Consider the following 22161-nt stretch of genomic DNA (forward strand, 5'->3'; position numbering starts at 1 on the left):
ACTTTCATCTTCCCCATGATTGTGGTTGTGTGTACTGAACCAGACTGAGAGATAGAAGGCTAAGGAAACTTTTGCAGGTGTTTTGATTTAATTAGCCGATTAGAGCTCTTCTCGGGTCGACATTTTTGTATTATAAATATTGTGAGATACTGGATTTTTGATTTCCATGAGCTGTAAGCTGTAATCATCAAAATGACAACAAAAAAGGCTTGAAATAATTCACTTTATGTGTAATGAATCTAGAACATACGAAAGTTCCACTTTTGAATTAAATTATGGGAAACAAATGAAATTTTCCACGATATTCAAATTTTTTGAGATGCAGCTGCATGTGCAATGTGAAACCAAACCAAAACAAACAGCCAATGAAGAAAAGTATACATTTCACTTGAATTCAAACTTGGTAAATTTGACTAAAGGTGTGAAGGTGCCCCTGGATTCAGGAGAACGGTGATGGTTTTGTTTGTTCAGTCTTGTGCAGAAGCAAGTAGAAAAAGTCTCATAGAACACAGTGACCATGAACTCCAGAAAAAGGTGTGATTGGGAGTAATACATGCCAGTTCGTCATGTCTGTCTGGTTATTGGAAGACAGTGACAGACTTCCTCCTGTTTTGGGGGCGCACATTCAGCATTGAATTTATTTGTGATGTCACACTCCACAGTAGTGGTTAATGGCTCATGTGAAAGTAGACACTTGAGGCTTTAAGTATTTGCAGTTTTTCAAGCATTTATTTTTTACCTAGCCTACTAGGTTTAAATTTTATAATTTAGTTGTGGCAGTTGTATACAGTATTTAACTCGAAAAAAGCTATAGTTGTGCTGTCCATTTGATCTCTGTAACAATGTTATTGTGGAGAGGTATGAATTGTTTACCTAGCAGGGGGCTCACACTTCTCCCCTTTGCTACCACCCTGCTCCCCAGCAGCTAAACACAGAGTCATGATACTCTACACACTGAAACCCAAGAGTGCCCTGACTAATATTATAACAGACTTGTAGCGATAAAATAATTCATTTGTTTATACTGATTGAAAATGTCGGATAAGTTGATTTCCATTCTGCTGGTGGAATGTAACATCAGTGTACTGCCTGAAAGGGTTAAAACATGTTTTACTTTCCACCAACCAGGTACAATGATGTCCATATGGCAGTTTGTGTCACAATCTGAAAACTGGCCTTAGTCCTATTTCTGACTAAAACAAAGATACATAATGTATTACAGCTCATTCTGTATACTGCTCCTTCATAATAATTGACTTGACAGACATGTATGAATGGTGTGGATAGTGTTAGGACATTGTAGAATGTTATTCAGCTGTCCAAGCTTGCTGAAGAGAGGTGCTGTTCTTTCCAGGGCATCTGCAGAGAAAAGGGCTTTAAAACATAAAAATACACTACATCAACGGTTGTGCAATTTCAGCACTACAAGAAACACTGACATCAAATGTGTTAATATTTTGTGGAAAATATTGTAGTTTATGGCCTTAGTCCTGACTTGAAAGAAAAAAGAAAAACATAATAAGAATGAGATTTACGACATGACTCACCAAGACATCAGGTTGTAAGCAATTTATATTTCCTCTGCATTCAGATGTTAACCAGCAAGCACACACACACAGCTTTTGCTTCCTGTTGGATAACAACTAATTTCAGCTTCTACTCAAGTGCTATCTTTTAAAATAACAAATCAAAACAACAACAAAAAATGCTTTCATTGTGATGCTTAATGACTATGGAAGCTAGTAAGCAATCAAGTAATTAAGCAAGTAAATAAGTAAATAAAAATCCCCACAAAATTGGTTATCCAAATATCAATTTTCACTCTTTTATTACTTAGCAAGAAAGAAATGCTCTGTCAATTATCCTGTTAACCTACTTTCAAGGGGATTTTTAATGGGAAATGCCCACTGACAATAGACCTCACTTCAATTGTTCAGACTTTCAGTGCACAGATTAACCATTCATTTTTAAACTGTAAATGTTCATATTTAAACTTTAAACAACAAACTTTAATATTTTTTTGTTCAGCTTTTCCAAATATTCAGATTTTAAATTTCTTATACGATCAAATTTGTTCAGTTAAAATTCCTAATTTCTTACATAATAAGTTTTCTTCCCTAGTACAAAGACATGCGTTGTACAGTAGGCTGACTGGCATCTCTAAATTGTCCACAGTGTGTGAATGTGTGTGTGATTGTGCCCTGTGAAGAGTTGGCACCCCGTCCAGCGTGTCCCCTGCCTTGTGCCCAGAGTCCTCTGAGATAGGTTCCAGGCTCCCCACAACCCTGTGTAGCATAAGTGTTACAGAAAATCGATGGATGGATGGATGATTATTGCTACCACTGAACTATATTGTTTTGTCAGCTTGACCATTAGCTATTGACTGAACTATACATAGCTATATATATATATTTGAGATGCACACATGTATCGGCTGATAATCGGTATCAGCCGATAAAGGCAATTTTTCCCGCTATTGGCCATGAGGCAATAATATAAAAAAATCAGATGCAGGGCCAATTATATCCTGTCAATAAAAAGAAGGTGGGAAAACATATCAATTTCGTACTGTGTGTAAAGATGATGTCTCTTGTGTGGAATGATGCAAAAACTGCAGTGTGTAAATTCTGAAAGCTCTGCACTGCTAAAATTTTACACCGAACGCTGCAGTAGTGAAGCGGGAGTTTTGCCGTCGAGTCTAATTTTCTTTTTTTTTTCCCTGCGCTGCCCGCTTGCCCTTGCGCTGAATTAAAGGGCCAGTACACCGTTGAAAGATTTAAATGAAGATGAGTTGACACAAAGTAGTATATATTGCACAGAAAAATATATTTGTAGAGTAGTGTATTTCATATCCAGTTAATGTTAATATATAAAAAAGTTTATATTATATATTACCAGTTTGATGTCAATAATGAAGTAGAAATGTGTTTGTTTGTGGTGAGTGAATATGAGACTAACAGGAGGTTTTTTTTTAGAATTCAGTCAATGTTAATACGAATTAATAACATTCAATGTTAAAGTTAAGAAATCTTACTTTAATCTTCAGAATTTAGTTCATGTGTTAATTTTAATTTGAGTAATGTGTTTTCTGTTTATGAGACCAGTTACTGTGAAACAACTTGTTGAAATGGAGAGAATAAAGTTTTTATTTGCATTTCTTTCAGAACTGTGGAATTAATTATTATTAATTTAAAAGAAGTCATAAAAGGCAGGGCTATTGGTATCGGTTATCGGTATCGGCCGATATCACTCTGAATAATCGGCTATCGGTATTGGCTGAGAAATTTAGTATGGGTGCATCTCTAATATATATATATATATATATATATATATATATATATATATATATATATATATATATATATATATAATTAATGAGGCTGTAAGTAAAATTTCATTGTCAGGTATATGTGAACAAATTCAACTAATCATTCATGAACAAAAGAAAATAATTCACAACTGATCAGTCTCACATTAATATCATTATCTTGAATTTGAGTTGATTTTCTGTTCATGTATGTTGTTTTAAATAGGGTCCCACGGGTCCTTTCGTGAGAAGTGCAAAGAGTAAAACCTTATTCACTGTACACTGGCACTGTGGTGTTAACATTGATCAATACAGAACATGAATCATTGCAGTCTCTGAATGTGAGAGGCCATGGGATTGTTGTGCAATGAAAAGCAGGTCGTCCATTTTGCCTTTCAAAGCAGTTACTAATTTTGTTCTCAGAGCATTTAAAGGTTAAATGAAGGATTAGAACATTGTGAACACATGTAGTTCAGCAGATAAAAAAGCAGAACAGTAGTCAATGTGCTTTTGCAATATAATATCTTTATGAAGCAATTTGACCCATTCAGACCCCTCCATTAGTCATGTTGTCATAATTAAACACTCTGAATGACACATTAAGTCTGGACTGTACAGTACAAAGGATTTGGATCTCACATACCTTGTAACAGTATCGCAGAAAATCAGTCATAAAAAATAATTTTAAAAGAGTGAGAAAACTATACAAACCCAAATGCTGTTGAAACAACATTGTATATAAAAAAACAAAAACAAACAACAACCACAAAAAGACCCATGTTTAAGTGGACATTCCAATTGCTAATTGCTACACTTGGTCAACATTTCAATGATTAGTATAAATTTATGAGAACTGTGTAAGACACTGTAAGTGTGATTCTGTGGCCTCTTTAGCTTAATTTTATTTCTAGAAGAAAATGTCTCTGAAGTCCCTGTATCATTACACTAGACTATAATATCTTTGATTTCCTGGTCAAAGGTCAATCCCATGCAGTGAGAGGTTTAGTAAGAAGGATAGGTAAGAAGATCACTGTTAACAAATTAACAAGCACACAATCAGATTAATATGAGATTCTGCCGAAACAGCAAACATAGTGACACTGCACAAAGTGGTAGATTCAAATGGAAGACATCATGTTCTGAGGGCAGATGAAGCCAATTGTGCCGTATTACTCATGCTCTGCTTATCACTTATTCATTAGTAGTACTCAAAAGAAAAAGAAAAATGAATAAAGTGTGTACCATTCACTTCATTTACAGGGATGACACACAGCTATGACTACACCACTCATCTGCACCAACCTCAGTGACTGTATGGGAGTGCTTGGGTGACACACTGTGCAGAAAGCTAGGCTAAGTAAAGCCTGCAACAGGGGCTGACCTGCTTTCCTGCATAAAGACTGCCATCAGATTAGCTCAGTTCTACAGGAGACAACCAGACACTTGGATGTCAGTGATGCTGTCTTTCAAGTCAGACCTTTCAGAGTGCCTGAAGTTAGGTTGCGAGAGCGAGAGAGAGACAGAGAGAGAGACAGAAAGAGAGAGACAGCGAGAGAGAGAGAGAGAGAGAGAGAGAGATCATACCCACGTCAGTGTGTGTGCATACAAGTTCTTGCTTTAATGCTGGGATTCTTAGCCAACAGTCCAGTGACATCTATTTGTACTTAGTAATGTATGTGAAGTATATCAGAAAAAGAGATGAAGAAGAAAGAGAGAGAGAGAATGAGAGCGAGAGATGGTGATGGTATCAATGTGTAAATCTAATATCTCTCTCTCTCACTTTCTCTCTCCATATATATATATATATATATATATATATATATATATATATATATATATATATATATATATATATATATACACGTGTGTGTGTGTGTGTGTGTGTGTGTGTGTGTGTGTGTGTGTGTCAGGAAGTAGATAAAATCTGCCCCCCAGCAACAGGCATACTGCCACTGCCAAAGGCATACTGAATACTCACTCATGAAAATTCATGCACATATGCACACACACACACACACACACACACACACACACACACACACATACACACACAATCTACATGTATGAAATAATTCAAATCACCAAAACTTGCTCAAGGTCATAGCTGAAAATAAGTAAAAACTGTGCAAGAGCTTCATTCTCACTGAGGCTGAGTCTCAGCATGCTGCACACAAGACAACTCAGCCCTGATCACTGAGCTCAGCATGAGGTGAATGATAGTAAACTCGGCTACACACAGCAGAGAGGTGCACACACACACACACACACACTCACACACACACACACTCAAATATGTGGCGTTCTGTGATATGTCCATAAACAGGACTCTGTATTACAAATAATACAGTGTTTGTTGGTTTCATCAATGTACACAGACCCACATAAACAACACCATACTTATCCTGACAAGGTTCACATGATATTCCCAGGTAAATATTGACCACCATGATCATTTCTACATATTGACCTTTCTACACATCGGTAGTTATTTACTAAAGATAAGGTAAGTGTAAATATGTGCAAACTTGACGACAACATACAAACTGATCTACTAGGGTTTATGTAGAACCCTAGATAATAATCAGTAATCATTCCAGCAAACCCAGGGGAAATACTGCATCAGCAGCTGTCAGCAATCCTAGTGCAATGGCAAGTGCAATAATGTTCACCACATGTTGGGGTACACAGAGTAGTTAGCAGTCTCAATGATGTTCAAAAAGGATCTATGTTCAGGAATATGGAAATAGGCACTGCTCAAACCACCAATGTGAACCAGTCATATGGTTGCATGGCATGAATAATATGGCAGTACAGTCCCCTCCGAAATTATTGGAACAGCAAGGCCAATTCATTTCTTTTTGCTGAAGAAATTTGGGTTCGAGATCAAAGGATGAATATGAGAAGAGTGTTTAAAATTTCAGCTTTTATTTCCGGGTGTTTATGTGTAGATGTGTTAAACAACATCAATCATAGCAAATTTTGTATCAGACCACCTAATTTGTAGGCAAGCAAAAATATTGGAACATGTGACTGACAGGTGTTTTGACAACTGTTAGGTTGATTGTTTAAACAATAAATAGCTCTGAACATCTACTCTTGGTTTTAGTCTGTAGTTTCACATGTGTAGACTGCATTTGTTGTTAAAAAGGATAAGCCAACATGGAGATCAGAGAGCTGTCTATGGGAGAAAAGCAAGCTATTTTGAAGGTGGGAAAAGAGGGAAATCAATCCGCATTGCACAAACATTGGGCATAGCCAATACAACAATTTGGAATGTCCTGAGAAAGAAAGAATCCACTGGTGTACTGAGCAACAGACGGGTCGGCCAAGGAAAACAACAACAGCTGATGACAGAAACATGGTGAGAGATATGAAAAAAAATGGGGGGAAAAAAAACAGCCTGTGACATCAACAACAACCTCCACAGGGCAGGGGTGAAGGTATCACAATCCAGCATTTGAAGAAGACTTAGACAGCAGAAATATAAAAGCCATACCACAAGATGCAAATGCCCATCAGCAGTACGAATCAGAAATCCAGATTGGAGTTTGCAACGAAATACAGAGATGAGCCACAAAAGTTGTGGAAAGGCCAAAATGTGGAGAAAGAAAGTATCTGCTCATGATGCAAAACATACAAGCTCATCTGTGAAACATGGTGTAGGTAGTGTAATGGCTTGGGCTTGCATGGTTGCATCTGAAACAGGCTCACTAATCTGTATTGATGTTGTAACTCATGATAGTAGCAGCAGAATTAATTCAGAAGTTAACAGGAACATTTTGTCGGCCAATTTACAGAGAAATACATCCAAATTAATCAGGAGGAACTTCATCATGGAGCAAGACAATGATCCAAAACACACTGACAACACAACAAGGGACTTTATCAGGAGGAAAAACTGGAAGGTTTCAGACTGGCCAAGTCAATCACCAGACCTTAACCCAATTCAGCAGCATTTCACCTCCTGAAGAGGAGACTGAAGGGAGAAACCCTCCAAAACAAATAACAAGTGAAACAGGCTGCAGTAAAAGCCTGGAAAAGCATCAGAAAATAAGAAACCAAAAATTTGGTCATGCCAGTGAATTCCAGGCTTGGTGCAGTTATGGGAAGCAGGGGATATGCAACCAAATATTAAGTACTATTTACTTTAATTTACTTCTAGACTTATCTGTTCTATACTTTTGCTCATATAAAAATCGGGAGGTCTGATACAAATGGTTCTATGTTTTATTCCTCATATCTATCGTTTGAGCTCAAACCCAAATGTCTTTGTTGTATAGCACAAACAAATGAATTGGCCTTGCCATTCTCATAGTCTTGGAGGGGACTGTATAGAAGGGGAGGGGTTTTAAGTCTTCCCATTTGGATGGAAACCACCATGCTTCTTATGATTGAGAAAGTATACTGAATAGAACACATTATTGTAAATATGGAGTCTACTTTTCTGATAGTGCCTCTGTGTATGGAGCAAACTTGTTAGGTCTCAGTGACTGTACATGGCTGCCCCACTAGCTCTTCATTAGCTCTGCTAGGCTATTTAGTGGCATATGAGTGCTGCCTAGGGCCAGTCTCATGGGGTGAATGGGGTATTACTCGGGAGATTGCTAGGAGCCTGAGGGCATAACTTTCCATGTTCATCCATGGGCTCATGTGATGCTGATATGGATTTTGTTGCCACTGGAACATGGAATGGACCTTGTTATGACCTAAAGGTGATGCGAGGCTGATTCATTTAGCCATGATGGTTTTGTGTATCTAAAACTTTTCCATGGCCTATGACAGCAGGAACAAAGAACATCCTTGGCACACAGTGCAGAATTTACAGGATTGATTTAAGCATGTCTGGGAAAAAATTAACTGCTCCCTTGCAGAGAGATCAACATCTGCAGATTGGAATATTTACTCAATGCTAGCAATAAATGATCTAACACACTTCTGAAGCAAAATTCTAAGTTCTCACCAGGATATGCATCTGAATTCAGTGCTCAGGCTTAGCACATCTGGGAATAGAGCTTTATCTGGTAAAATCTCCAGTGATGCAATACTGGTGAATTAATGGTAGGCATGTCGCCAAGGCTGACCTGCTCATGTTCATACTAGCTACTTAAATTAACTTAAATTTCTATTGAAGCTCTCAATAAAATCCTTGCACTGTGGCTAGTGAATTCCATAACGACTGATGTTGTGTGAGAAAGTGCAGTCAGTGCCACGAATTGCATGTCACTATACAATCCCAATCCGGACTCACCCATCAAAAAGATGAGGGGAGATCAGAGGGAATCCAACTCCAGCCCCAGTATGCCAACATTGTAGTCTCAGGGAATGTACCCAGTATAGCAAGGGAGCCCCTCTTAAACTGTGGCATGTATGCAAAGGTCCCATTTGGTTACTGGATGGAGGGTGATGTGAATGCTTGGAGGAGTTGGTGCCAAGGTTCTGAAGGCACTACTAAGCGACAACACAGAGTAGTAATAGCTAACTCGCAAACAACATAGTGAGTGAAACTAACAAGACTAGCAATGCTAAAGAGGTAAACCAAATCAGCACTGGGGGTGATTTAGCATCTAGCAAAGGGAGCTAGAATGTAAGAAAAAATGCATTCACCACTGCAGAGGAGATGATAGTTTATCTCCATCTTTGAAAATAGGATATATGCAGCTCCAACTATAATTAAGTAGTTATGTAGATAGCTCCATATGGTGTATATGCGGTCTGATGTGTATGAGGTGAGAAGAAGAAAGGGATAGATGGCTGTATGGTAGCAGTATTTATTGCAAAAACTGTGTCATATGTCACTTCAGGACTTTGTTGGAAGGTCTCAGCATATGTGCACAAGAAGGTATCTAGATAATTCCCACCACCCCTACCTTTCACATGAGGAAAATTGCATGTGTTGTCCATTTTGCATTTTTGCTTATTGAATGTGTAATTTGAGGTGTTTCTAATTAAATGTGCAAAATACAGGGTGGTGGCAATGCAATTCAGTTCATTTTGCACCCACAATGTGATTTACCAAGCCTGAAAGTCACTTTGGAAATAGCAGTAGCATGCACAAATTATTATGTCCAGAGACCACTTATTAAATTTGCAGAAGCTTGTTGTTTGAAGACAGAATTACACCATTTACCATATACCATTTAGTCTGAATAATGGGAAAGTTTATCTAAATTATTCATACTGTATTTTGAACAGTTTTTCATTTTTTGTCAGCATTATAGTAAAGTTTCAAGTTTCACTTTACTCTCTGAGATCCGAAATAGCTATGGCTACCGGGAACCTTTAGCACACACAAAAATCTCATTTATATATTGCTTCCTCTCACTTTTTTGCATGTGATTAATTCACTCAATTATTCTTTGTAAATCACCCGCAACATGTCCACTATTTGCATGCATGATTTATTCCCATGTACAGGCAAATTATTAACGTTATTTTGGATCATAGTAAATCATATAATAATGACATACATAAATCTAATAGCAATGTTTTAAATGCATGACCTAGTGGTTCTCAACTCCAGTCCTAGAAAACCACTGTTCTGAAGGGTTTCAAGTTTTTTCCACACCTAACACATCTGGTCTAACTCACAGGCTAATTATCAAGCTTTTCCTAAATGAGATCAGGATAATTGGGAGCAGAAAAAGACCTTAAAACTGTGCGTTGCAGTGGGTCCTAAATCATATAGGGCACTTGGGAAGGGCATTTCCCATTGTGAGCAATAGGAATAATTACTGCTTGTTCATTTTACTATGTTACATACATTACTATCATGCAACTGTTCAGTACAGCAACAGTACACTGAGTAAAGTACAGCCCAGACTCTTGCTTCATGGTCCTCACTTGCACTCCTTCAATCACACTGTTAATTCATTAATACATTACATTTTGATTAGAATCAAATTGATCATCACCTTTAATAATCAGTCAACAGGAGCAAGAACACAGTAGCTACTGGTCTCTGTTTTTTGCTAAGTGAGAGAACTGACAGGTATAAGCAGTGTGATAAACCATTAATTGAAAAAGTGAAATACATGTAAATGTAGTAAATGTACTAGTATTAGAACTAAAATAAAATTTTAATTGTAAATGTAAAAGAAAATCCCAAACATTTAGAGTGAAGTGTTAAAGGAATCAGATGGAGAAAAAAAAAAAGTTTTCAAATACCCACAGATGGATGGCTGGATCGATGGATGAGAGTTTGGATGTATTGTCATGAAAGAAAACTGAAAAGAAAATAATAGGAAATAGTTACTTCAGGCAGTATTACAAAAGCATATTAAAGCAGTATTAAATAAAACAAAAATGCTCACAAATACCAAGGGATCAATGTAAGATATAGCTGGATGGATGAATGGATGGATGAATGTATAGAAAGATGAGGATATTAGACTTGGTTCTTGTCTTTTCTTAGTTCACAGGCACTAATGTTTTCACAGTCATATAGGAGGAATAAAATTCAAAAATGTTTCCAGTATCTAGAATTGCTACAAAGCTAAAACATTTAAAACTATTTCTCTAACACTTCCTCCAAGAATACCAAATATAATTATATATATATATATATATATATATATATATATATATATATATATATATATATATATATATATATATATATATATATATATCAGTATATGTATGTATATATTTATGTATATATTTATTTGTACATATATATCATATATATAAATGATAGGATTCAAATAAGACCTCCAATGAGAAATGAGAAAAGTTCATTCACAGCATTACATTATACATTCTGATTTAAAATGAAAACAAACAAACAAACAAACAAACAAAAACCAGTATATATATATTGATATATTTTTCTCAGCAAAATTAAGCTACATGGAAAAATTCAGTTCTGTACATGCAGTCAAAGAGTACTGTGTTAGTGCCTTTCAAGGGTCAGTGAAAGATCAAGTGAACATACACCCAACTGGACCCATTCAACTGTCCCTCAGCCCTTGTCCCACTCCCCAATGTAACCAAACTTTCCACTAACATTCCAGACTTTCCCAAACATCATCAGAATGCTGACTAAGTTGGGCTGAGCAGCTGTTTTAACAATTCAGTTACACAAATCACACTTGATTACCTGAGCATATTCATCCCCAAACTTATGTGATTGTGTGTACCCTTTCATAAATGGGCAAAGTAATCAATCATATTGCAAATATTAGCAAATTTGTTGCCAAAAAAAAAAGTCCTCATTAAATCAATATGTTGTACAGAAAGTCATCACAGATCCTATTAAAAAAGGCGGAATCTCAGGTAAAGGGTGTTTTAATCTAGAACATGTGCAAGTACTTCACATCCTGATGAGTTTGATTTTTGAAGATATCTGCATCCAAAATGCTACAAGTCTAAAGGTATCTCTATATTTTGCTACATTATGTTAAAGCTACATTCAACTACAAAAAGGGCAAATGAGTTGTGCCTGATGTCAAATAAATTTTAATAACATTTTCATGTTGTAGGCTAATCTAGAAGAGCTAAAGCCCTGATATGTGCTCAGTTTGTATGTGTTGGCACCTGTGTTCATTCTTATGAATAATGATGGTATTATTGATTTGCCCTTGATGTATTAAATGATGCATTTACTGGCATGAGCCAAAGCTTTTGTGCTTTCTAAAATTATTTCTCTTTGCTCTGGTAATAGTGTCTGCCAAATAATTATCAAAATGTGGTGGAGAGAGCTGGAAACACACTCAATACCTTATATCTGCAAAATTAGTTAACTATTGAACAAATAATGAAATTACAATTAAGTTTAAAAGACATGATTCACTATTAAGTAATATTAACTAATTTTAATATTATGTAGCCATCTAGTGCCAATTATAAATATTGCAACCCTCATTTTGGTTAAGACAGTTACGTATTGCTTGTGTTAAATACTCTAAGCCAACAAGAGAGATCAAATATCATGGGTCCACTCTAATAATCTGAATTCTCTGTGTTATTTGGCATCCAACACTAAAGTTCTACTATTTAACTTCAGACACAGCTAGCTTACACTACTTTTACTAACACAGTGAGCGCAATAGATAGAATAAAAAAGGAGTAGTGGGAACCTGGAGTAAGAAAAGATATTCATACAGAAAAACTGCTACATGTGTTCTGTTTTTGTCCTTAGTTGTTTTTCTGTTAAAATACATCGCAGACTATAGTAACATCCCTGTTTGACACCACAGCATCAGAGTTCTGACAATCGCCAATTTCTGCTAATGGGATCTGATTGGCTGATGCTTTTGCATTAAAACAAAGGAAATGTAAGCACTAGAGATTCTTGACTCTTAACAAATTAGGACAAAGTTCAGACATCACTGTCCAATGTGGCCTTGAGGGTTGGACACAAACAGAAATATTGTCACTGCATCACTGTGTCAAAACCCAGCAAAAAAGAGGCAAAGTCATTTGTCAGCAAGTGAACTGATGTTGGCCACAACCAGCGTGCAGAAAAAGCAAACTAAAAATCTAAAAAGCAACCTTAGTTTAATGGATTCCATAGTCCATAGAATTCCCATTGAAGCAAAAAAAAAAAAAAGTCTTCCTTGAATGACTGTGTGTGTGTGTGTGTGTGTGTGTGTGTGTGTGTGTGTAAACATGACATCATTACTCACAGATTCTGGATCCATTGTTCTCATTGGAGGACAGGACTACAGACGACATTGTAATGCTCAGTTCCGAGCGGAAGTGGAGCACAGCTGGGGTTTCCGTAGTTAGGGAGACAGCCTCTGTAGACTCATCTCCTGTTGTGATATCACCACCACTGTCCCAGCCTCTGGCACCATCATGGCAGTCGTGGTCACTACCTCGATCCTGGTGCAGCGCGTGTATGTGCGTCACAGTCCATTTGTATTTCACCATAGAGCTCACACACACGTGCAGCAACGAAGCCCCGTGTCATACTTCGCTTTCAAGGCTGGAAAAGTGGGCTGAGCCACGCCGTGAGCACAGGCTTTTCGCTTTAAGTGGCAGGTGGGGTGAGTAAAAGCGCCGGGGCTGGGGCACAGAGCGCAGTCTCTGATACTGAAGTTTAGCACTAGCACTAGCCCCTTTGGTGGTACCAGGTGATAATACCGGTGGTGGAGACATGGATGCAGAAGAAGGCGGTTGTGGGATGGGCACAGGGAGGGAGGAGGGTGCAGAGCTTGCAGGGAGTGAGGGCAGTAAAGATTGGGTAGGGGAGGATGTTGGCTCTGAATGTTGGGCTTGCTGGGTGCTGAGGTTGGACTGACTGCCAGATTTGACACCATCGGGTTTTGGGGGAAGTTTGGGTCGTGGGCCTGTGTTTAGACTGTGACAGTGGGGCAGCAGCTCCTCCTGACTGTGGGAGGTAGCACTGCCCCGTTTGGACCGATATGGCACTCTGCTGTGGCTAATCTGTGTGTATGAGCATGATCCCATATCCTGCCCCCTCTCTCGAGCCCTCTTTGCTTTGCTCTTTGACCTATTGTGACCACGTTTCTCACTCTTCATGGGCAGCTTATCAACTGACCAGTATCGTCGAGGGGGTGGTAGTGATGCTGGAGGAGGTGGCCATTGTGAGCCAAGACCCCCACTTCCACCCCCAGAGCCCCAGCCAACTCCTGAACCTGAGCCCCAAAAATCTCCACTCCACCCTTCAGTTCGACCTAATATTGAATCATCTCTGCTGTTGATGCTTCCCCCTTTCTCTCGGGCAGGGTAGGTGCCAAAAAACCAACCCCCACCTCCAATCCCACTCACTCCTTCTGCCCCATTGCCCTCCCAGTACCTTTCAAACTGGCCAAACTCCCCTGAGGAGCCATCATCCGAATAACTCTCATCTGCTCTAATTTGATCCCTCTCAGACTCAGACACAGCCCCTCTCCCCCCTGCCCTTCTCACCCTTCCATCCACTCTTACCCTCTCTTGTGCCCTTTCCTGTTCCTCTACTTCATCATCATCATCTTCATCCTCAGAGTCCCACTCATGAAAGGACAGGCCTTCTCTCGTGTGTGCCCGGCCCCTCTCATAGTGTAGGAGCAATGGTCGACGCTCACCTCCCCTTCCTGCCACCTCTCGATCTGCTCCACTGCTCCTCCTTCGCTTGGTTGATGGAAGAAGAGTATGTAATGAGGAGGGAGGTGAGCCTACTGATGCTTCTGTAGCCCCTCCACTGACCCAAAATTTGACGGAAGCAGGAAGTTTGTTGAGATTTGGGTATCTCTTGCTGGATGGTCTGTGGCGTGCATGGCTACTCTTTGGCCGTCTTTCTCTACTCTGGCCTCCTCCACTCTCCTCATCTTGTTCGTCTCCCACATCCTCCCCCCCATCTCTCCTCTCTCGCTCTCTCTCTCCTTCCCAACCTAGGAGACTTCCCTTTTCTCCAAATGTGCTCTGGTACTGGTTGGAGAAGGAGGCATACTCTCCCTCTCTCTCTCCATCACCCTCTCCCTCTCTCTCTACCTCTACATCACCTTCATCTGGCTCTGAATGCTTGCCAGTGGATACCTTCCTCTTCTTCTTTGCCTTCATCACCTTTTTCTTTTTCTTCTTCACCTTCCGCCGCTTGCGCTCCCTTTCCCTTTCACGTTCCTCTCTCTTTTTCCTCTTCTTGTTTTTTTTCTTTTTCTTTTTCTCTTTCTCCCTCTCTTTCCTGTGTCTTTTCTCTCTTTTCCGTTCAGTGTCACCAGATCCTCCCCCGTTCCGCTCTCTCTCTCTTTCCCCCCATCCTGCCCACCACTCCTGGAGCTGAGCGAGCTGGCTGCCACCTCTCTCTCTCAATCTATTGCCCTCTCTTTCTCGTTCACGCTCTCCAAATGAACCACGGGGCTTGCGTGGGGGAACAGGGGGTGGTGGTGGAACATGTGTAAGGGATCTGGGGGACAGGATGGATCGCTCCCTGTTGTTGTGACGGTTGTGTCCCTGAAGAAGACTGGACTCCTCTGTCAGCTCATCCAAGTCTTCTTCTTCCTCTTCCTCCCTATCCCTGGTGCTGTGTGAGGTAGTGCTGGAGGTGGTTGAGGGAGAGGTGGATCGAGAAGAAGAGGCAGAGGATGTGGTAGAGGAACTAGTGCTAGAGGTGGAGGATGAGGTGGAGGTGTAAGGCAGAGAGAGAGAGGGCGATGGTGGTGTGTAAGTTGGGGACAGTGGTACAGGTACTGGAATGGGAAGAGGGGGAGATGGTCTAGGCCTGCGACCCATATCCCTTCCACCTCCTCGCCGGCCTAGCGGAAGAATGTTCTCATACAGTGGGCCACCTGGCTCTTTTGATTTTTTGGGCCTCCGCTTCCTCCAAAGGGATGAGGGAAGAGGAGGAGAGGGGTGCTGCAGTGGGGGGTTAGGTGGCAGTGGGGCTGGAGTCTGACTTTTGGGTGGCAGCCTAGGAGTGCCCAAAGACTTCACCCCCTTCCCCTGACCCCCTCCACCAGTACACACTCCCACCTTCTTCCCCACCCCATGGTCCATGCCTTTCTCCTGGTAGAAAGCCAGGCTAGCTGGTGGGGGTTGTTGATGGTTCCTAGGAGCTGATTTTGGAGTCTGAGTGCCTGCTTGTTGGTCCATACATGGCCCCAAGCCTTCAGGGTCAATTGGGCCATAGTATCGCTTATATCCATCCAAAGTGCTTCCAGCAGGTCCACTGCCTGCCCATGTAGGAACTATCTTTTGTGGGAATGTCCCAATGTCAGATAGGCCCCCTCTGAGATTCATGGGTGTGGTGGCACTGGCAGATTTGGGCAGTCTCCAGCGGTCAACTACAGCCAGTCTGCGGTCAGGTCGGGGCAAAAACGTGGAGCATGGGAGAGGGGCACCCAGAAGTGGTGTGGTAGAGGGCCCCAAAGATCCCCCAGAATGTACCACAGCAGGAGGGGACCCAGGACGTGGGGTTTTGTAGGACTGTGGAGGCTGAGATGGGTGCTGTTGTTGCTGCTGCTGTTGCTGTGGCAACATGGCAATGGCTTGGTTGGTGACACCTGCAGTGACAACATGGGATGAGGGAGGGGCTGACACCACAGAGGGATGATGGTGGGGTGGAATGGTGACTTTGGGTCCACCTTGGGCAGTTTCATCCTCAAAACTGCAACAGCTATACATTCCCTGAGAGAGAAAGAGAGAGCAAAATAAAATAGGATTTTGGCAACAGAGGTGTAATTTTGTTAGACGTCCCAGAAATAAGATTGCTATGTTCTGATATGATTTTCTAGCAGGCTCAGCTATTCTGGATGTATTTGGGGATTTGATTTAGTTAAGAGACTAAGCCTGAAGTTAAAGTATTACACCCCACCCTTATAGGTTACAGCATCACTCCTATTCTAGCATGCAATATCTCATATACTGTACAGCAAAAGACACCATATGTGCCATAGTGAGTCATTCTCCATCCACTTTTCTCTGATATTTTGTCCAATATAATCTTTTCCATTCTGCCTTTTCTGTTTGCTTGCATTTGTCTGCCCCTCTTACCCTGCTGAAGGCAAGTAGAAAGTCTAGTTTGCCTGCTTGGCCCATTCCACTCATACAATGGCGGAGCCTCCAATAGACAAGGTGCTCCCAGGCAAACACCAGTAGACTCAGGCCCATGGCCACCAGCAACATGTAAAAGACCCCAGCCATATTGTCAATGTCCAGCTTGGAGCTCATCACTTCAATCTTATCATTGTGGCAAATCCCTGAAAGCCAGAGACGCTCCAGCATCTCAATTTCATCTGAGAAGAGAAGAGAAGGATTACTCACTGTTTCTACACTATAATGATATATATAGGATGTACATTTGAAAAAAAAAAAAATTAATTAATAAGACAAGAATATAGTTCAGTTCTTCACTTGCTAAACTGCATACTAAAATCTAATTATAGCATTCATTATGTACACTTTCATGTGTACTATCTCAGTATCTGAGCAAGAGTTTTATTCATCTCAGAGTGTCCCTGAGAGTGAATAGTCTGGTTAAGGTCGTCACAGAGCAGAGGTCAGTGATTATTACAGGAGAAAAGAGAAAATGGGGGACAGTGAGAGAGGGAGAGAGAGAGACAGAGAGTGAGTGAGTGAGAGACAGAGAGAGAGAGAGAGAGAGAGGGGGGGGGGGGGGGGGGCAGGCAGGCAAGGTCAGGGTCTACACCATAACCCCTTGGGTGCCTTTCTCTATTGCAAGGTAAATGTGAAGGTGGGGAGGAAAATAAGAATGAGGGATAATTTGTTTGATTGAATACTTCATTGTGTTAGAGGAAATGGGTAGAAGAAGAAAGGATGAAATGGAAAAAGAGATAAAGTAGTTGATAGGATTGTGACATAATGACAAACAGCAGGAGCACATTTTCAGTTCAGAGAGGAGTACACAAAAAAGTGATGAGGATACAACAAGGGAGGGAGAGCGTGAAAACAACAGAAACATACAAATATATGTGGTTGACAGTGTGAAATAGTAAAAACCTACTGGAATGAAATGAGTCAGAAAATCAACGAATGGGGTAAAACAGATAGGGAAGAGGAACTGAATGGTGAGATCATAATCATTTAATTGTGGTAGATGTTGGTCATTCTGATTGTCTAGAGGACTAGAAACACCAGAGAATTTCAGAACTTTTAGCTTCTATATAAAGCCACTCAGAGAAAAATTGTACTTCTACAATTATTCGAAAGAAAAATATCCTTTTTTCTTATACTGTGAATGTATGGGTAATGCTTCAGAGGCACCTCAAACTGTTAAAAGAAGAGAATGGTGGCATCACTGTGACAGAAAACATGTGCACCCACATTTATGATTGGAAAGATGTAGGTTTATTGCAAGTGATTCATAATGCAGAGCTCAAAAAGATCAGAAAGTAAGCTTTTTAATCACAGATTTAACTGAATTGAATTCTCCAGTGACATTTTAAGAAAGATTGCAATGTCCGACTGAGGGCCCAAAAATAATAAGTAATTGACTATTCTCTTCTTAGTAATAACGTAATATTTTTGCTGGTTAAAATGTTTAAAAAATATATAACTCAATATATATAAACTCTGAAAGCTCATCTCTCCCAGGTTAATGGTGTGATATTCTTGCACTACTTCAATAATGTACAGGAATAGCTATTTTAAACTGTACATGTCAAACTCGATGCCAACTGCACTGACGGGGATGGCTCCACCACCAAGTCTACTCATTCTTATTATTAATTTGTATGCCAGAACTACCCTTAAAAATATTAACTTGATCCTATTTGGATCAATTCCAAAATCTAATCAGTTTGTCTGATGGTTACAATGATAATTCCATATAAATCCTACAAACATTCAACCACTCCTTCTTGAGACAGCACGCTCCAGTGGGAATTTCGGACAGACAGACAGACAACCCAAAAACAACCTCCCCAATTCAGTGGCAGAGGGATAACTGGATAGATCTGATAGTGGTTTTTAGATGAATTTAATATTACTTAAATTTTGGTATTAATATTGCATTTGTGGCTAGAAAAAGCGTTCCTATCATTCGGAGATCACAAGTTCAATTACTGCAAGCAATAGATATGCAACCAAATAAATATTAAGTTTTAATTGCTCACCTAAACATTTTGGTCACCTAAAAATGGGGTGGTCTTCCACCAAAAGTGTCATGTTCTAAGTTGTTTAACACATCTAGATGGAAATATCAGGAAATGAAAGCTGAAATTCTGTAACTCACAACAACCTATCATTTCAAACTCAAATGTCTTCACGATATAGCAAAAACAAAAGAATTGGCCTTGCCATTATAATACCTCCGAGGGACTGTAAATATGGACAGTATGGCACAAGTTTTTTTTTTAGCCATAAAGCAGAATAGGATCACTTTGATTTCATAAAATACAAATCAAGTGGACCACAAAATGAATCACAAACAAACTATACTCAGACCTCTAGATCTCCAGAGGTAATCTGCTGGACATTTACGTGTGCCTTGGCATTACACAGGTTGTTTGGCAGCATGGGCAAAGGCTGGCAAGAGACAGGAATGGTTAAGTGGGCATATTTTTACAGACACACTTTAACACCCTGTAACCTGGGCCAACAGCCAGACATGGCACCATCTGTGTGACCTACAGCCCAATCCCACTCTTAACCACCATCAGTCTAAAGCCAGCCACAAACCTGGGTCAGACCTAAGAGAATTTCACCAAAAATATCCACCAGTTTATTACTACAATAAACACAAAGCATTTTCTTTTATTTTAATAGGACTTGGCTATATTAGAATTGTTATATGAAAACATCACCCTGGTATTTAATAATATGTAATACTGGTAATGTTTCATCGAGTGGCTTTAGATGAAATGTACTTCTAAAACAAATATAATTGAGAGTTATAAATACAAATATATAAATTTTGGTAGCCTCATGCCGTTAAGTAAGTGTGTGTGTGTGTGTGTGTGTGTGTGTGTGTGTGTGTGTGTGTGTGTGTGTGTGTTTGTGAGTGTGTGTGTGTGTGTGTGTGTGTGTGTGTGTGTGTGTGTGTGTGTGTGTGTGTGTGTGCGTGTGTGGAAAAAAAATATACTGTACAAACATTGAATGAAACTATTTGAACACTTGTTTTTTTCCTATCAAATAAAACAGCACAACAAATAAAAACTGCAAATGAAGAAGTATAGTACTGATGGCAGTAAGCCCTCTGTGATGAAACTCTAACAGGAGGTAACGAGTGAGACATTACTGTCAGAGAGGTACTTGTAGAAGGAAGGAGTGAATGATTAGAGGCACAAGTAGAGAAGAGAGGGATTATAGTCAGCAGGTTAGGGAGGGTAGATAGAATTGAAGAGAAATACATAGAAGCACCACCTGTGAAATGCTCTTAAAATGCAGCAAAAATAAAAATCCTAATCAGCCTACAAAGCAAGTCATTAGTGTCAACAACCAATAAACCTACCATGCTCTTTAATGTTTCAAAAGTGAAGTGGTTACAGATTTACAGAAAATAATACCAGAGAAAACAAACACATCCATTTACCAAGAAAAATACAAATGGCACAATTCATTTTGCATATAGAACTGTCATGCCAGGGTTAGCTGTTTAATTGTGGCATTAGCTGATGGGACCTGGCATAATGCTCTCACAGCAGGGACTTGGCAAACACACACACACACGTGCACTGAATACTTGTGAGGATTAAAAATAGTAATCAAATAAACCATCAACCTATGAGCATGAGTAGACATATGTATGACAATGTATTATTGTTTGGACAAGTGTGTGTGAATTTATGCAATGAACTAATCCTTTAGAGTGTAAATGAGTAGACTTTGGGTATCAGGCACACAAAATGGAGTCACAGGACTACCTCAATTATTAAAAAAGTAAAAGAAAAAGAAGTGTTTCAGGGCTATACTGGACAGCGGGATGCCATGGCAATGTTCACGTTTCTTTACATTTTTTATGTTTGTATTTGTTGGGTTTATGTTTATAAACTGCTTGCTATAGCCTTGCTATTTTTTGTGTTTTTCTGTGAGGGGCTCTGTTGTGTCTAACACAGAAAATAAAGTATTTTTTATAACAGAAATTAAAAGCTGATTTAATGTTAATTTAGGCATGTAAAAATAACTGGGGATAATGATTGTTTTTTGTTGTATAAAATCTTATTGGGTCACCTCTGTCCCCTTTATTGATTGGTGGGATGTGCCCTAGTTAAATAGTAATGTCTGTCATGATTTCCTGGGTTCTTCTAAAATGGATGCTTTACAGTTTTGACTGCACTCATTTGGTATAAGTCTTTTTCATGTGGTTATTCGGGTAGAAATAAAGAAGGTATTAAAAGAACTGTTCATTGTATTTTGTCTGATTGACTGGATACATGAAGGTCTCTTTACCTAAAAAAATCCACACCAATACACCAATTTCAAAGTCCTTCATTTTATATGCACACATACTCACACAAATACACACATATATTCCTTTATTACTGTAATGCTTCATTTCCAAGCATTCCTATGTAAAAAACAATCCGTCATCAAATCCAACATACATCCAGCACTTTAACCATTAGACCGCTTTAACCCCCTTTAATCATTTTAACCTGGGTGCAACCACAAGGTCAGGTTCTTACCATCGCCCACCAGCTGTAGCAGTGCCAGGTCCAGTGGTCGTTTCCAGCGAGAGTTCTTAATGAGGGCAATGCCATAGCCCGTGGTGGCAAACACTTTACCAGAGCCTATAGTCATCACTTTACAGCCCTCGTCCTTACGAGCCATGTAGTTCAGCACTGCGGCATCATAGATAAATGCATCCAGCTTACTGCAGGGGGAAGGGGAGGAGAGGGAGATATAGACAGAGAGAAAAAGAGAAATGCTGAGAAGGCAGGATGAGAATGTCTAGTGGCAAATACAAAAATTGTAAAGAAAAGACTGACATTGGAAAAACCACACTGCATGATTAACAATTCACAATACTTAAACTATTTATATTAAACTATGACAAAATTCCACAAATGTGTAGAGCAGGGTCTGAAATAGGAACTTTAAATACATAATTGAGTGGAATGTGCAAATATTTTTTCGCAAAAATAAATACCTATATACCTTTGGAATACCATTAGTGGATTTTCAAAAGATGAACTGTAATCTTAAATCTACGGTGATACACTCCAACACAGTTTTTGGCTGTTGCACTAAGGTGGAAAACACATGGATAAGATCACACAGCACTGAACAAATGGAGCAAGTAAGCTAAATAACCAGTTTTGTTTAGTTTTTTTGCGTTAGCCATTTGATCATTGACTGTATTCACTTGTCGGTCGTATTATTTATGGCGTTACTCTCAGGATTCTTTTAGCCAAATTCTTGGCACTAAATCATACAAAGACGTCCACTTCATGCACCTAAGTAGTTTAGAAGGTTCCTTAATTATTCAGCACTGGTCACCTTCTAAAATCTTC

General features: G+C 39.5%; 1 protein-coding gene across 1 annotated transcript in view; it reads right to left on the reverse strand.

Annotated features, from left to right (window-relative positions):
- Nucleotides 1-334: 334 nt before the first annotated feature.
- The window catches only part of LOC108276343 (glutamate receptor ionotropic, NMDA 2D), a 107767-nt gene continuing 85940 nt past the window's right edge, over nucleotides 335-22161 (reverse strand). Inside the window, exons 13-19 of the mRNA XM_053680975.1 lie at nucleotides 21334-21521; nucleotides 16742-16983; nucleotides 12934-16375; nucleotides 10476-10530; nucleotides 2101-2285; nucleotides 1548-1629; nucleotides 335-1359 (exon numbers count right to left, since the gene is read on the reverse strand). Coding sequence (XP_053536950.1) covers nucleotides 13217-16375; nucleotides 16742-16983; nucleotides 21334-21521 — 3589 coding nt within the window. The 3' untranslated portion in view covers nucleotides 335-1359; nucleotides 1548-1629; nucleotides 2101-2285; nucleotides 10476-10530; nucleotides 12934-13216. The remainder of the gene's footprint in view (nucleotides 1360-1547; nucleotides 1630-2100; nucleotides 2286-10475; nucleotides 10531-12933; nucleotides 16376-16741; nucleotides 16984-21333; nucleotides 21522-22161) is intronic.

Source organism: Ictalurus punctatus, chromosome 1 (assembly GCF_001660625.3).
Source record: "Ictalurus punctatus breed USDA103 chromosome 1, Coco_2.0, whole genome shotgun sequence".
In the NCBI taxonomy this organism is placed as follows: Eukaryota; Metazoa; Chordata; class Actinopteri; order Siluriformes; family Ictaluridae; genus Ictalurus; species Ictalurus punctatus.